The following is a 13,603-nucleotide window of genomic DNA, read 5'->3' as shown; positions in this document are numbered from 1 at the left end:
TCTTCCTCTACTCTTTCCCTCTGTCTCCGGAAAATCTTTTCCAAGAACTTTGCCACCTTCCTGTGCATCTCATTGCCAAGCAAATATTCAGAAAAACGATCAATTATAAGCAATGCGTAAAAATTATTCAGAGGGGAGCTTCTCTCGAAGACCTTGTTCTTGCTGACAATGAATCTGCAGATGAAGACAGCATAAAAAGTAAGAACACTACACATTGAACTGATATACATTCTGCAGACTTGTTTTAGGAAATATACCGAAAAAATGTCTTAAAATTGAGAATCTACAAAAGAAAAAGTATCTTCCACGCAGAACCATTAACGATTTCTTTAGATCACGATCTAGTATTCACTGTTGAAGCATATGATTTACAGGATTATTATAGAACAATCAGACAAAAAATGAACACTAAACTGTCGTTCTTTTTCCTGAATATTGGTGCTTCATTCATCACCAAGAGTTGAGACTTTATGAAGTAAATCCATCTACAACTTGGTTATTTTCCAATATTGCAAGAGCATAATTGATCAGCTTAAATTCACAATCTTAAAAGGAGGCTGGGAGGCGGTTTACCTAGTTGCAAGTTCCCTTTTTCATGTACAATGACCTGCTGAAACAGAAACACATAAATTATGCTCAATCTTGAAACTAAAACATAATGGGTCAACCTTTAGAAAGAATATGTTATTATTAGCATTACCTCTTCCTGCATTAGAATCATGTCAAGATCTCTATCCTCGCCAAACATCATAGGATCCTTGTCAAAACTCGAACCGTAGTTTGCCGATCTCATAGCTTTATCACTGGGGCTCTCAGGGCTCTTAAAATATCTTATGGACATTGATTCCCTCACTGGTGTTTCTGGTGCAATCTCTGTTTGCTCAGCAGTTCCAGCAGCTCTAGGGCTCACTTCTGTCTCAGTGGCAATCTCTGTACAATTTTCCACTGCAGTCACTTCTAGCTCGGGAAGAGAACCAGCCAGAGGAATTTCTACCGTTTCTCGGGTATTCATCGGTTGCTCAACATCTGCAACAGCTGCTGTCACCTCTACTGTTTCTCGTGCATTCCCCATTCGCTCAGAATCTAAAAAAGCTGCAGGAGTTCTCTTCGTTTCCAGAGAAAAATCTTTCATTTGGCCAGAAGTTCGAGCAGCTTTAGGAGTTTCCATAGTTTCCGGTTTTCTTGGCCTAGCAGACTGGACGGACAACACCTGAAGCTCCATCGGTCTATCTGCATTCAGATTATGATATCATTAGCTGATAAATGACACATTAATCACACACATTGGACCATGAAATTTCACTCACAGGGAATCAAAGGGTCCAAGAAACATTGTGAGAGATTAGCCAAACGTGAAATTCTCCAGGCTGAATGGGCAGTATGAGGGACCTTTCTTCGCTTTGTGACCAATTCACTTGAATTCTCTAAAGATTGCCTCATCACTCTGCAAAAACAGAAAACACTTTTCAAGAACCCTCAAGAGACCTAAACACAGTCAGATAAAATTATGCTGAGGGTAGATGAAGATATGTACTTGTTGGGTATTACAACAGTGTCATCTATCACACATTTCCTTTTCCTTGAAACCCGAGGACCTTCCTTCGCAGCTGGAGTAGGGATAATCGAGAAATGAGGACTTGTTGCTCCTGCAGTTTCGAAGTAAAGATCGATTTGTCAAGTAGTCATATAAGTTTGTTCTACTAAGCCTCCCACGTCTTAAAATGATAACTTTTATGTTCTTTTACCCGAAGCTTCTGGGATGCTCAGCTGAGGAGGCTCTTCAGATGTAACTAAACCCGGGGTATGAGGCTCCTGAATTGATTTAGCAACTTCTGGCTCAGTTCTTTCCCCGTCACCGTGGTCTTGATGGTTCTCTACTCCTTCGTAAAATATTTCACTCACAGGCTCTACCTCACCCGGAGGAGTTATCTCATTCTGACAATTGGTTTGTGATACACCACCAGAGTGTTGTCTCTCAATCCCATAAATCATTTCAGGGCTTAAGTGTTTGTCTGAGTGGAACCCATCATGCCGCATCTTTTCCCTGCTTCCTTCCTCCAGCGTTTTATCTAATTCCAAGTCCTTCTGCTCACTTGAGTTTACACGATCCCCAAATGATTCACTAGGATTCACTGGTTCACTTTCGACCACACAGGGCATTTCTCTGACCGAGTCTCCTTGTTGAGCGCTCCTGGCATTTTCAGCATCTGTGTCCACATTACGAAAAGTATTTAGATGATCTCCAGAAGATTCATCAGGATTTTGTGTTTCCTCTTCAACCATACAAAATGTTTCTCTAACTGCTTCTACTTCTTCTTGAGCACTTCTGGCATTTTCTACATCTATGTCCATATCGCGGGGATTTTCAACCAGAAAATTTTTGTCCTTGATTATGTGTTCTTCTTGAGCGCTACTAACATTTTCTGCCGCTGCATTGACACCACAAGAAGCATCAAGATTATCTCCAGATTCATTAGGACTCGGTGTCTCCTCTTCGATCATATGAAGTATATCTCTGATTGCATCTACTTCTTGAGAGCTTCTGGCTTTTTCTGCATATATGTCTACACCACAAGCAGACCTATAGCTGCAATAAGATATATTCCATCGATGACACATGACAATAGAACCACCAAATCGCTTAGGTATCACACTTACTCACCATTCAGTGTTTTCGTGATCAGGTGAGTAAGTCTCATGAAATGTAACCTTAGAGTAGTCCCCAACATCAAACTGCAAATCCAGAAAACATTTTTTTCACCACAGAGATTTGATATTTCAACGGAAATGACCAGATCAACGGAAGGGCCTCTCAGAGAATCGTTAAGAGAACGTAAGACAAATGGATCAGAGCAAAAATCTCAATGAATAAACAATAATGTGCTCAGAAGATTACCCTTTCCATCGAGTGCTGGCCCATTCTATCACCATGCCAACCTCCCTCTGTTTTCATCACATTGTGTCTCATGTCTCTTATCAATTCCATGAAAGATAAGAGATTAATATTAACTTGAAAAGCAAAACCAATCAAATACCTTTAAGTGTAATATCGTCTTGAGGTTTAACATTGCCCCTGAAAAAGAAGACACAAACAGTGAGACAGAGTAGAAAGGGTATCGCCCAGAACGCCTATCATACTGACTTAACAAGATTACCCGTGAAAATCTTCGAGAATCTCCAGATCAAAAGCATCTAGCTCGAATCTCTTTGGCAAAACAATCCCAAAACATGGTGTGGGATCGGTTGTAAATGCATTTGCCTTTTCTGCTCTGGTGTTCTTCTCCTTAGTCACAAAGTCCTTAACACCTATGAGCATTTTGTTGCAATCATTGAACAAATAATCGACCTTCTTGGAATATATCCGAACGATGCCTACAAGAAGATATGCCAAAACTCTGTATGCCAAGGTTTCCAACTCTTTCTGCAAGATCTCATCTGCGCAGCCGAGACAAACCCAGAAAAATTGAATTATCACACAATAAGAACCGATACAATCACCATAATTAAACGGGAATGTGCTAGAGAAGATCTCTAAAGGACAAGTATTGTACATATCTTTATTAACAAAAGCTGTCCTTTATGAGGAAAGTAGGAAACAAGGATCCGCCCTACAAAAAGACAATGCCTTTCCAAGGTACATAGATTTTCTCTTTCAGTTAAATTGACCACGTCCCATCAACTAGCAGACAAAACATACTTACACATCATACAGAAAAAAACCCAGACGCCACAAGGCTAATAATAGTTATAGCTTCCATAAAAGCAAGACTAAACAATAAAGTTTTAGGTTCCAAGATCAATCGTCAATTATATTGCTGAACCAAAAAATACATGGTTCATTCAAGCATTTCATCATACAATTGATGAACAAAACCTACCTACTTATTAAGGGGCAGACATATCACAATCGTCATAAGTTTTCTTCTTCTTTTTATGGAACTCAATCATCACGAATTAAGAAACGAAAGAACCCAGAAGACATAATGTTGAACTCTGTTTGGCTGCAGGGAAAATACGACGGAAAACCGAAAAAAACAGAGTGTCTATTTCAAGGAATTTCTCACCAAGTCGCAAACCTTCCCTCACTTAAACCCTTCTAATTCGCGTTCTATGAATCTGTCTATCCTCACCAAGAACCCAGAAAAATCAAGACTTTAAAGATGAATTCAAATTTAACAATGCGGAGGAGACAAACCAACGGAAGAAGGAATATCAGTCTCTTTGACTTGGGCTTTCTTGAGCTTTTTGAAGAAATAGGCAGCGACCCATATGGCTCCCAAAGGTCCCTTTTTGGAGACAAGACACTGCGAGTAAAACATTCTCGGAGATTCTGGGATTCAGACAAAAAAAAAGCTTCGGTTTTTATAACAATGGTTAACTTCTTCGACACTGAAACGAGAGAGGGAGGGGTAAGAACGGAGGAGACGAAGAAAGAAACGGTCAAGTGGTGTACCATACAAGCTTCTCAAAAACTGCAAGAACTCTCTTAAGATTTATTTATTCTATTTTTTAAAGAAAGAAACTGAATAGCTAGCACTTCTATTTTGCAAAATTTTAGGTATAAAATAAAGCAAAAAAGGAAAATAGGTAAATTTTTATGGAATTAAATAAAATATTTCTCGTAAAAAGTTCCAAAGTCTATCGTTTCACCTTTTTATTTTAAAAAACAATTAATTAACAAAATATCGTCTTAATTTGGTACCTTTTTATGGGCATCCAAAACAAAATCACCGGAAAACAATTCTTGATATGGATCTCTTAATTAGTCATATTTTGATGTTGTTTCCTAAACAACTAGAATATATATATTGACGGGCCAAACGTTTGTATCCCATCTTAGAAGTCACAATTTATAGTGGATTGGGGAACATAAGATTAATTTCGATTCTAGCATCTGATTTAGTACATATCACTTATATCGTTAGAAAAAGGCAATTTCCCAATCACGTTATATTTTTTTGGTGCGGTAAAAATTTGAGAATATGTAAAAAAATTTCACATTTGTAAACCGATAGAAAATGGCAAGTTGCGTAGAAATCTGAGCTGGCAGCTATCCGAGTATTTCAAACAACCTCCGTAAGTTCTCTAACACGTGGCTGGAAAAACATACGTGTTGTTTGGCTACGGTCATGGTTGATCCGACGTGTCACCTCACCGCTTGTTTTATTGATAGCCCGCTTCCCACAACCCAACCGCAACCGAAACCGCCAAACTCGAACGCGTTTTTTCGCGTTCTACTCTTAGTTTCCTTCATCTTCTTCTTCACCACTCCCCCATCGAAATCGCGTTCCAACAGCGACAGAACCTGCGTTCAGCGGCAGGTTCACTCCACAAGTCTTCTCGATTCGAAGCGAAACCTAAAACAAAATATCCAGTAAATGATGCGAAGAGAAAAATAAAAACTTCTTGGGTTCGAATATCTCCTGGAGATTTTCTCCTCTGATTCTCTCTGTGGCTTAACGCGATGACAGGTCACATATCGGCTCGAAACGACGTCGTTAGGATATCAGGGATGAGTCAGGGCTATAAGGCTCAATAGGCCCAAGTAAGTTTTTTTGGGCTTACTCGAGTGAGAATCTATTTTATATTCTCCATTCGGAATCAACTAGGTCATACCCAGCCCACATAATAGATTAATAGGTATATATTTTAATTAATATTTTATTATAGTATTTTTTTTTATTTTCACCTAAATATTTATTTTATGTTTATAAAATAAAAATATATATTATTAATATTTTTTTTGTAAAAATATTAAACCTTAACTATTGTATATATACAAAACTTATAACTATAGTTTTTAAGATTCGATGATAATCTTCAAAAATATCTGATATTTTAATTTATTAGTCAAAACCCCATCAATATCTAAAAATATATTATAAAAATAAAATCATGATTGCACCGTAAATTATAATTTATGATTATTTGTCACGAGTTAAAATAAAGATTTTCAAGATTATTTTTCATATTTTTATCGTTAGTCATAAATATTTTATCTAGTATGTGAGTGAAGCCCACCATGATCTAAAAATCTATATTATTTGTTAAATATATATTAAAAAAGTAAAATCATGATTTCGCCTTATTTGTAAGTGATATATCCCAAATTCACAAATTTCTAATGTTTACGAATAATTACAAAATTGTAATGATGTCTTATACAACACAATAGGCTGACGTGGAATACTTTGACAGATTCGTTCCCGATGCCCACAAGATCAGACTTTAGTGACGTGCTTTATTTAAGCCTTGATTAGACCCCTTAACCCACATTAATTATTTATTCATTTCTCTTTTAAACTAGTGTTAGTTTAACAATATAAATCCCATATAACTCGATAATTTTCCAAATAAATATATAAATCTTTAATAGCTTTAAATGCATCTATTAAAATCTTTCCTAGAAATATATAAACTTTCAAATTATTATAGTTTTTTATTTGAACAATGATCACGGTAACATATATAAAATTTTACCATTAAAAATCATATTAAAAATATATAAACTTTAAAATTTCCGATCCAATGCACAAAGTTTTCTTCAACTGATGTAATATGTAATTTGATTTTGTAGTTACAAATGCCATAAAATTGTGTTTGATCGGATATATTATTTTTTCTATTGAATTGTATTTTTTTTTCTTAAAATATGCATATCTATGAGATTTTTTCACCAATTATTATATTTTGTAAAAATATTTATGATGCTAAATTGCCAAATTTGCTGACCATTGGACGTGGGCTTCACATTGCATTATATATGTTATGACGTGGGCTTGATCTTGAATCGCACAGCCCATGCCTTCAAAACTACTAAAACATAATTTAATATTATTGATTTAATGTTATTTGTATTTTAAAATATTTTATTGATTAATTCTTTATAAAATACAACACATAATATAAAATTATTATAGATTTTAACGATATTTTATTTAAATATCTGATAAAATATTTTTGTTTTATACGTTTTACAATTCTAATAAATTTTAATGTTTTCCTAATAATGCAACCATCATATGATTCTTGAATTTATAAGAAGAAACACAAGACTTACTATCATTTAAAAAATAAATAATCATAATTACGCATTTGATTAATCTGTCGTCTCTCAATCAATCGGTTTGTCAAATTTGTCGGGGATTTTTTTTTCTAGTGCACATATATAATTATTTGTTTTATTTAAGAAAAACATTCTATAGCCTAGTGGCTACCATACCATATTATAACTTCCAATCCTAGCTGTGAAAAAATATTAAAGAAATAATATTATGGGTCTTGTATAAATATTGTCATTAGGATTTAAATGCTGTCATTTTTTTTATTAGAAATGTTTTTTTTATTGTAGATGATTCCAAATAATATTATACTGATACAAAAAAAAATCAGAAATATTAATACAAAGGTCAAACATTAGGAAAATCCATGTGCTGATAAATAGTAAGGCGTTTATTATATAGACTACCAAATGGTTTGGTAGTTGATATATACTGTTCATGTTCTGATTATATGTAAATGCTGATAAACAAATTACATTAAGTTATCAATCATTCAATCCTCTATATATATATATATATATATATATATGCATATATGTCTGTATATGTATGTATGTTGTCTAATTTATGGATAAATCCGTATTCATCTTTTTCAATCATTATATTTCGTTTTATAAAATTATTCAACGAACAGTGAAATGTCTCTCGTTGAAAACAACGACAAATATCGATTATGACAGATCGTTGGAACAATTATCATAGCTGAATAGATTTAAAGTATTTTACATAAAATAGAGAGTTTTTTATGAAAATAATTTTAAAAAATACAAATATTTATAATAATTTGTGTATTTAAATTATTATAAGTATTCGAATTACAATACAATTTTATATGAATAGGCAATATTTGTTATAAAAAAAGTCCAACACAAATTACTTAGAGACATTCGGATCGGATTTTCTGATATTTTTGGCCATCTGAGTTGGAATATTGATTAATATATTCATTTTAAAAAATGGAATAAATCTAAATAAATGAATGAAGTCGATGAAGAGGTGTCCAACTTCGTTTTGTCACATGTGTTGCATAATGATAAATTACCCCCCACCGATATCGAATAATGCAAGGAATATCTTATAAAAATCAATATAAAATAAAATAATTAGTAACATATTTTAAAACTATTGGAATAAGATTGTGTTAGAGAATTGCTAATATTTTCTGGAGCATTCATGAATATTTTCAAATCAACAAAAACATATTTAAATGTAATTAGCTTCTAGTGGTGAAGAGGTGACAAAGTAATTCTCAAGGTCATGGGTTCGATTCTATTGGTAGGGAGGGATGCAATTTCTGTATTAAAATGATCCATATATAAAGGCTGGTCCCGGACCTAGGGTAGATGTAGTCGGACCGAAGACCTGGAAAATCATCCTGATTATAAAAAAAAAATCTTTCATACAAATTAATCCATCGTTTTTATATGGTTATACATATGTGTATATACTATATATCCGTTATGCCTTGATATGTAATAAATAATTGATTTCGCACAAGGAGAAAACACAAATTTACTAAAATAGTAAATAATTCGATTTTAGGAAATATTTGAATTGCTACAAAAATTTATGATGTAGATAGGGTTCCAATTCTGTATTGTACTGTTTAAAATTTTAGATATTACTAAATCTCCGCACATTTATAAAATAATTTTATTTCTTTTACTGGTTACTAGTTTCCATCTAATGGTCAAACTTTGGATCGCAATCAAAACGGCTTTAAAACTGTCTGCATTAAAATTATTGATTACTACGTGGTTAGGAGACTAATCAGAGAATTAAATAAAGTTTTAATAGCGCCAAAAGGCTGCGGGACCCACCACGATATAAAAGTTGTTTTATGCGAATACCCGAAACGACACCGTATTCGACCGTAGAGTGAGTCACGAAAACCGAGTGGGCTCCGCGTAGGGGGGGACCCACATAGCCCGAAGAGGAATCGTCGGCTTTCGATCTTCCACTCGACAGTACATATCAACGTCTTCTACGCCAAAATTTCTTCTTTTCCATTTGAGCTCTCTCTCTCTCTTGTTTTGATCGGTGTTCTGCTCGTGGATGGGTTCGTGTGCGTCGGTTGATAAGTCTCGGTCTGGTCCCGCGATGAAGCTCGTGGCTTTTGGGACAAGAGCAGATATTTTGGTGATCCCAGAATCGCCCAAGAAGGCGAACTCGGGGCTGGTGGCTACTCCGCCGGAGATGGTGGCGGAGGACGGTGGCGGTGCGGCTGATTCTCGGTGGTCGTTTTCCTCTGCCCAGAAAAGTTTAGGTACTTGTCTCGGAATCTCTGCGTTCTTCAGATGGGTTTCGACTTTTCAGTGTTTTGCCTTTGGCGTGGATGTTTTTTTCGCATAAAGCTGTTGTCTTTCCTGGGGGTGTGGGGTTTCTCAGAAAAATTATATAAACAATGATTACAGTTTTATACACGCCTTCATATAACATACGTTCATCGATTCCGACAGAATCGCCCAGAAGGGAGAACTCGGTCTGGGGGGATACTCCGACGTCGGCAAAAGATTGTCCGATCAAATCTCGGTGGTCGTTTTCTTCTGCTAAGAAAAGCTTCGGTATTTTTCCTCGGAATCTCTGTCTTTTCTCAGGAAAAGCTGTCGTGTTTCTTGTTTTCTTTATTTGGGTTCGGTCGACTGATTAAGGCGGTGTTGATGTTGGTTTCTAACGAAATCATTAGTTTATGATGATCTTCGATCTGTTAGGACTTAGGAGACGTGGTGTTGTGTGGAATTTAAATATGCATAATTCACCTTCATATCATATAATATACGTTCATCATCATCACAGAACATTCTTCACCCCTTTTCCCGATCAATTCTGTTTTTCTTTAGGTGTATGTTTTTCTTGTTTCTATGGACATGGACATCTGGCGATTCATTCATTGGCCGAGTGGTCTGAAAATTCAAACTTTGGGCTGTATACATGAGAGAGAGAGCGAGAGAGATTTTTCTTGGAATTCTTCCATTATTGGTTTCGTAACTCTGAAGTTCTTTTCCTTTTGTTAATGATAAAGCCGGTAGCTTTTTTCTCTGCAAAATGACAGATTTTACTGAGTGGTGGTTTAGAACTAATCTTTGTCTGTAGCCCTTTTTCCCCATCGTTTTAATATATGCTTTTGGGTGTGGTGGGTGGCCACTTGGAACAAGAAAATATGAAGAGAGAGAGAGAGAGAGAGAGAGAGAGAGATTTGGTGCGATTTTGATTCAATTTTGTCAACTTGAACAGTAATGTGACCCATGTCTCATAAACAGTGATCTGAAATCTGAAACTGTGTTCTGTTTTACCGTCTCTCAGGTAGTAGAGAAGAAGCATTCTTCGATTCACAGGCGTGGCTAGAGTCAGATGACGAGTTCCACAGCGTCAATGGCGGTGCGTTTCTCTTCGCTTTGAAATTATATTTCGGTTTTACATTTTGTTAGCACTCTGAATGCATGTTTTATTCTCGCAGATTTCACACCGTCTCGTGGAAACACTCCTAAAAGCGGCAGCTTCTCGGACAGAGTTCCCCGTTTGCACAACCTTACGTTCGAGGAAAAGCCTCTGAGTCCATCAGAGGCTCCCACACCCCGGAGGAAGAAGCTAGCCGAGCTCTTCAGAGACGACAGCATTAGAGAAGATTCTTCAGAAGATTCCCCTGAAAACCAGAGCAGATCCAGCGAGATATCGTCTTTTAACACTCCGTATGTGTCTGAAACTAACTCCAGTGTCTGCAGCGGTGAACTCAGAGCCATTGAAGACTCCGCTGCAGCTGAAGAGAAGGAGAGGAAGCTTAGATCTTTTTCTCCCGGGTGTCTTCCCCGGTTTGCCTCTTGCGGGAGCTTTTCTGATAGGAGGAAGAAGACGAGCCTTGCCGCCACCGTTGCAGTGAAGTGAGCTACATACACACACACACACACGTATATATACATATATAGAGAGAGAGAGATGCTGTATAGAAATAAAGGGTGATGGTGAAGACATGGCTGTGTATATGATGAGAGATCTATACAGGTACTTCCTGCAATGAAGCACCAAAGATGACAAGGGTTTGCTCGGACATCATGTAAATTTGCCCTTTCGCTTATGTAGTAGTTACGGGTCTTTTGCCTTTGAGAATGCCCGCGGGGTTTTGCATGTCTCGCATCATATTTTATATGGCGAAATGATATTTTTATTCCTATCATGACGTAGACGAGACGTGTTAGTTTTAAGAACAATATGTTCTCTTTATTATTATTACAATCTTGCACGAAGTTCAAAAGCTTACATGAATTAGAATTTAGAATATGTTAGGTAGTTTTTGGATATATATATATATATATATTTGTATATGTATAAAATTATGGTTATGATGTCAACAAGGACCTTAGGAGCGAAGCTTGTTTAGAAGGCCCTAATGAATACCTGAAAGAGACCATATAATGATGCAGATGAAGTAAAGCAAGACAAAAATACATAACCGCAACGATAACTTAGTTTCAACTCCAAGCCTCTTTGTTTGCTTTTCGGACAATCCATTATTAGGATTTTTTTCAAAAATTTATAAAAATACATTTTCTTCGTACTGAGCCTGAAAATAGCAAAATATTGATGTACTTATATATTGGTCAAGACTTGCGGAGAACCCAAGTATAATTGCGGACATGCATTTGGTTTACGATTCAAACAAATCATTCACATCACATGATATTTTGGCCCTTAAGCAACCCCCAATCTTCATGCATTTCATTTGCGCATATATACACTAACACACTAACACGGCATTGGCAAGGAAGTGAGTGGTCATTGCTAAAACCGAGAGAGAGAGAGGAGTGAGCGGAATTTTAACCGGGTTCGATTCGCTAAGCCGAAGAAAAATGCAGACGGTTCTGGTGGTTCTGGTTTGTACCGGTTTAGCTATGGCGGCGAGGTTAGCGTCGGCCGCTCAACATGTCGTCGGCGGCAGCCAAGGCTGGGAAGAGTCTACTGATTTTGATTCTTGGGCTTCCGGCCTGACGTTCAAACTCGGAGATCAATTGGGTACGTTTCTTGGAATATGTTTCTTCATTTCGATCTAATATTCACTTCATATAAAATCAAATCAATACGAATACGAATATAAATTTGCTTGTTTTGAAAATTTTTGATGGAAAAAGTTGTCAATATGCATAAACTTTTGATCCAAAGGCGATTCAATTTCAATCATTGGATTAGTTAGCCTAACCGGTAATCCTTTAACCGGCCGGTTTAGTACTCCATCTCCGCATCAACCGATAAACTGCATGTTGTTTTTTTCTTCTCTCCTCGCCAGTGTTCAAATATTCGGGACTACACAGCGTCGTGGAGCTGGGGAGTGAGACGGCATACAAGAGCTGTGACCTGGGAACACCCGTTAAATCCATGAGCTCCGGAAACGACGTCGTTAAGCTCACCAAACCAGGAGCTCGTTACTTCGCCTGTGGGACCCCCGGCCACTGCGACCAGGGCATGAAAGTCAAGGTCAACGTCGTCTCCTCCGACACCGCCGCTTCCACCCCCGATTCGGCTTCAAAGTCGGGTCCGAGTCCCGACTCGGGCTCCAAGTCCGGCTCGAATTCGGACTCTAACTCGAAGCCGGGTTCCAGTTCGGGCCATGGGCTTTGGACTTCTTCTATGAATATGATTATTGGGCTTTTGGCTACTGGGCTTATTTGGGCTTTCTGAGACAAGGGTTTTGAATCAGGATTATTGGGGGGATAATTACAATTTCCGGAGGAAAAAATAAATTTGGGAATTAAAATGGTATTGGTGTTTTGTATGATTATTTTTCCCGAGTTTGTTGCATTTTTTTCCTATAATGTAATCTCTTTTGTTCGTGTGAATTTCCAAGTATTGAATTGAGTTCATTGCTCTTTTTTTTATTAAAAAAAATTGGTTTTAATAAATGTCTAAACAATATTAACACGTTTTATAATTTATGAACCTTTCATTAATGTCTATAAAATGTTGACTGATTTTTTTTTTTTGGCATATACCATTCGTCCTTATTTTCAACTCGAATGATACCCTTTGGAATATTCCTTGTCCTCCTTTCCATGTACTAATGAATTTTCATAAGAAAACGAAAAATATAGCCATAATTTAAATTATTTACATACACTTTCTATTTTCTGGGAATCTAAGAATATATTATAACATCCATAATACACACATTTTCTGAGCTATTTATAAAACCTTATTTTCATCGTGGACGAACTATTTTATAGATCTAGCTCTAAATCAACTCACCCATATATTTGATTTTTGATTTTTTCCAGATTTAATCATAAGTATATATTTTGAATGATCATGTACTTGATTTTCTTTTATATTTTTTGGGTCTTGAAAAATATACAGGCACTTACTATATACTGATTTTATTATTTAAATACCGTTCCTCATGTTTTGCAAGACGCCAAGATCACATTTAAAAAGGACCAGAGAGAGAGAGAGAGAGAGAGAGAGAGAGAGAGAGAGAGAGAGAGAGAGAGAGAGGGGGCTATGAGCCAAGACAAGATTTCTTCTTCAGTGGAAGTGTCAAACAACAATAATAACAA

At 36.4% G+C, this 13,603-nt stretch overlaps 3 protein-coding genes across 10 annotated transcripts in view; 2 read left to right on the top strand and 1 right to left on the bottom strand.

Moving 5' to 3' along the window:
* LOC104805335 (sister chromatid cohesion 1 protein 2) overlaps positions 1 to 5,653 on the bottom strand; it is a 7,148-nt gene extending 1,495 nt beyond the window's left edge. For 3 of the 8 annotated variants that reach the window (XR_770465.1, XM_010529873.2, XM_010529874.1), the window contains exons 1-12: positions 4,196 to 4,487; positions 3,156 to 3,435; positions 3,036 to 3,073; positions 2,897 to 2,943; positions 2,663 to 2,733; positions 1,746 to 2,587; positions 1,535 to 1,646; positions 1,308 to 1,444; positions 701 to 1,230; positions 574 to 610; positions 153 to 174; positions 6 to 60 (exon numbers count right to left, since the gene is read on the bottom strand). Coding sequence is in view for 7 of the 8 variants with exons in the window: in XM_010529873.2 (XP_010528175.1) it covers positions 6 to 60; positions 153 to 174; positions 574 to 610; positions 701 to 1,230; positions 1,308 to 1,444; positions 1,535 to 1,646; positions 1,746 to 2,587; positions 2,663 to 2,733; positions 2,897 to 2,943; positions 3,036 to 3,073; positions 3,156 to 3,435; positions 4,196 to 4,319 (2,295 nt within the window). In the remaining variant the exon portion in view is untranslated. Of the gene's footprint in view, positions 61 to 152; positions 175 to 573; positions 611 to 700; positions 1,231 to 1,307; positions 1,445 to 1,534; positions 1,647 to 1,745; positions 2,588 to 2,662; positions 2,734 to 2,896; positions 2,944 to 3,035; positions 3,074 to 3,155; positions 3,436 to 4,195; positions 4,489 to 5,110 lie in introns of those variants that run through there. The other 5 variants (XM_010529875.2, XM_019201571.1, XM_010529870.2 and 2 more) reach the window with 5 other exon arrangements.
* Positions 5,654 to 7,901: 2,248 nt separating this feature from the next.
* On the top strand, positions 7,902 to 11,227 carry LOC104805334 (uncharacterized protein At3g27210). The gene is made up of 4 exons (XM_010529868.1): positions 7,902 to 9,327; positions 9,521 to 9,625; positions 10,365 to 10,439; positions 10,519 to 11,227. The coding sequence occupies exons 1-4, from the start codon at positions 9,117 to 9,119 to the stop codon at positions 10,941 to 10,943; spliced, it is 816 nt and encodes a 271-aa protein (XP_010528170.1). The 5' UTR covers positions 7,902 to 9,116; the 3' UTR covers positions 10,944 to 11,227.
* A 487-nt stretch (positions 11,228 to 11,714) lies between these two features.
* On the top strand, positions 11,715 to 12,917 carry LOC104805333 (mavicyanin). The gene is made up of 2 exons (XM_010529867.2): positions 11,715 to 12,068; positions 12,340 to 12,917. Exons 1-2 carry the CDS (start codon positions 11,906 to 11,908, stop codon positions 12,729 to 12,731), a joined length of 555 nt encoding a protein of 184 aa, XP_010528169.1. The 5' UTR covers positions 11,715 to 11,905; the 3' UTR covers positions 12,732 to 12,917.
* The last annotated feature ends 686 nt before the right edge of the window (positions 12,918 to 13,603 follow it).

The sequence above is a fragment of the Tarenaya hassleriana genome, unplaced genomic scaffold (genome assembly GCF_000463585.1).
Source record: "Tarenaya hassleriana unplaced genomic scaffold, ASM46358v1 Cleome11, whole genome shotgun sequence".
NCBI classification, from domain to species: domain Eukaryota; kingdom Viridiplantae; phylum Streptophyta; class Magnoliopsida; order Brassicales; family Cleomaceae; genus Tarenaya; species Tarenaya hassleriana.
This window is presented reverse-complemented; position numbering and strand designations above follow the sequence as displayed.

Coding starts and splice junctions, on each gene's coding strand:
- LOC104805334 (XM_010529868.1), top strand. CDS start 9,117: ATGGGTTCGTGTGCGTCGGTTGATAAGTCTCGGTCTGGTCCCGCGATG. Junction 9,626..10,364: donor TTCTGCTAAGAAAAGCTTCG/GTATTTTTCCTC, acceptor ACCGTCTCTCAG/GTAGTAGAGAAGAAGCATTC. Junction 10,440..10,518: donor GTTCCACAGCGTCAATGGCG/GTGCGTTTCTCT, acceptor TTATTCTCGCAG/ATTTCACACCGTCTCGTGGA.
- LOC104805333 (XM_010529867.2), top strand. CDS start 11,906: ATGCAGACGGTTCTGGTGGTTCTGGTTTGTACCGGTTTAGCTATGGCG. Junction 12,069..12,339: donor CAAACTCGGAGATCAATTGG/GTACGTTTCTTG, acceptor TCTCCTCGCCAG/TGTTCAAATATTCGGGACTA.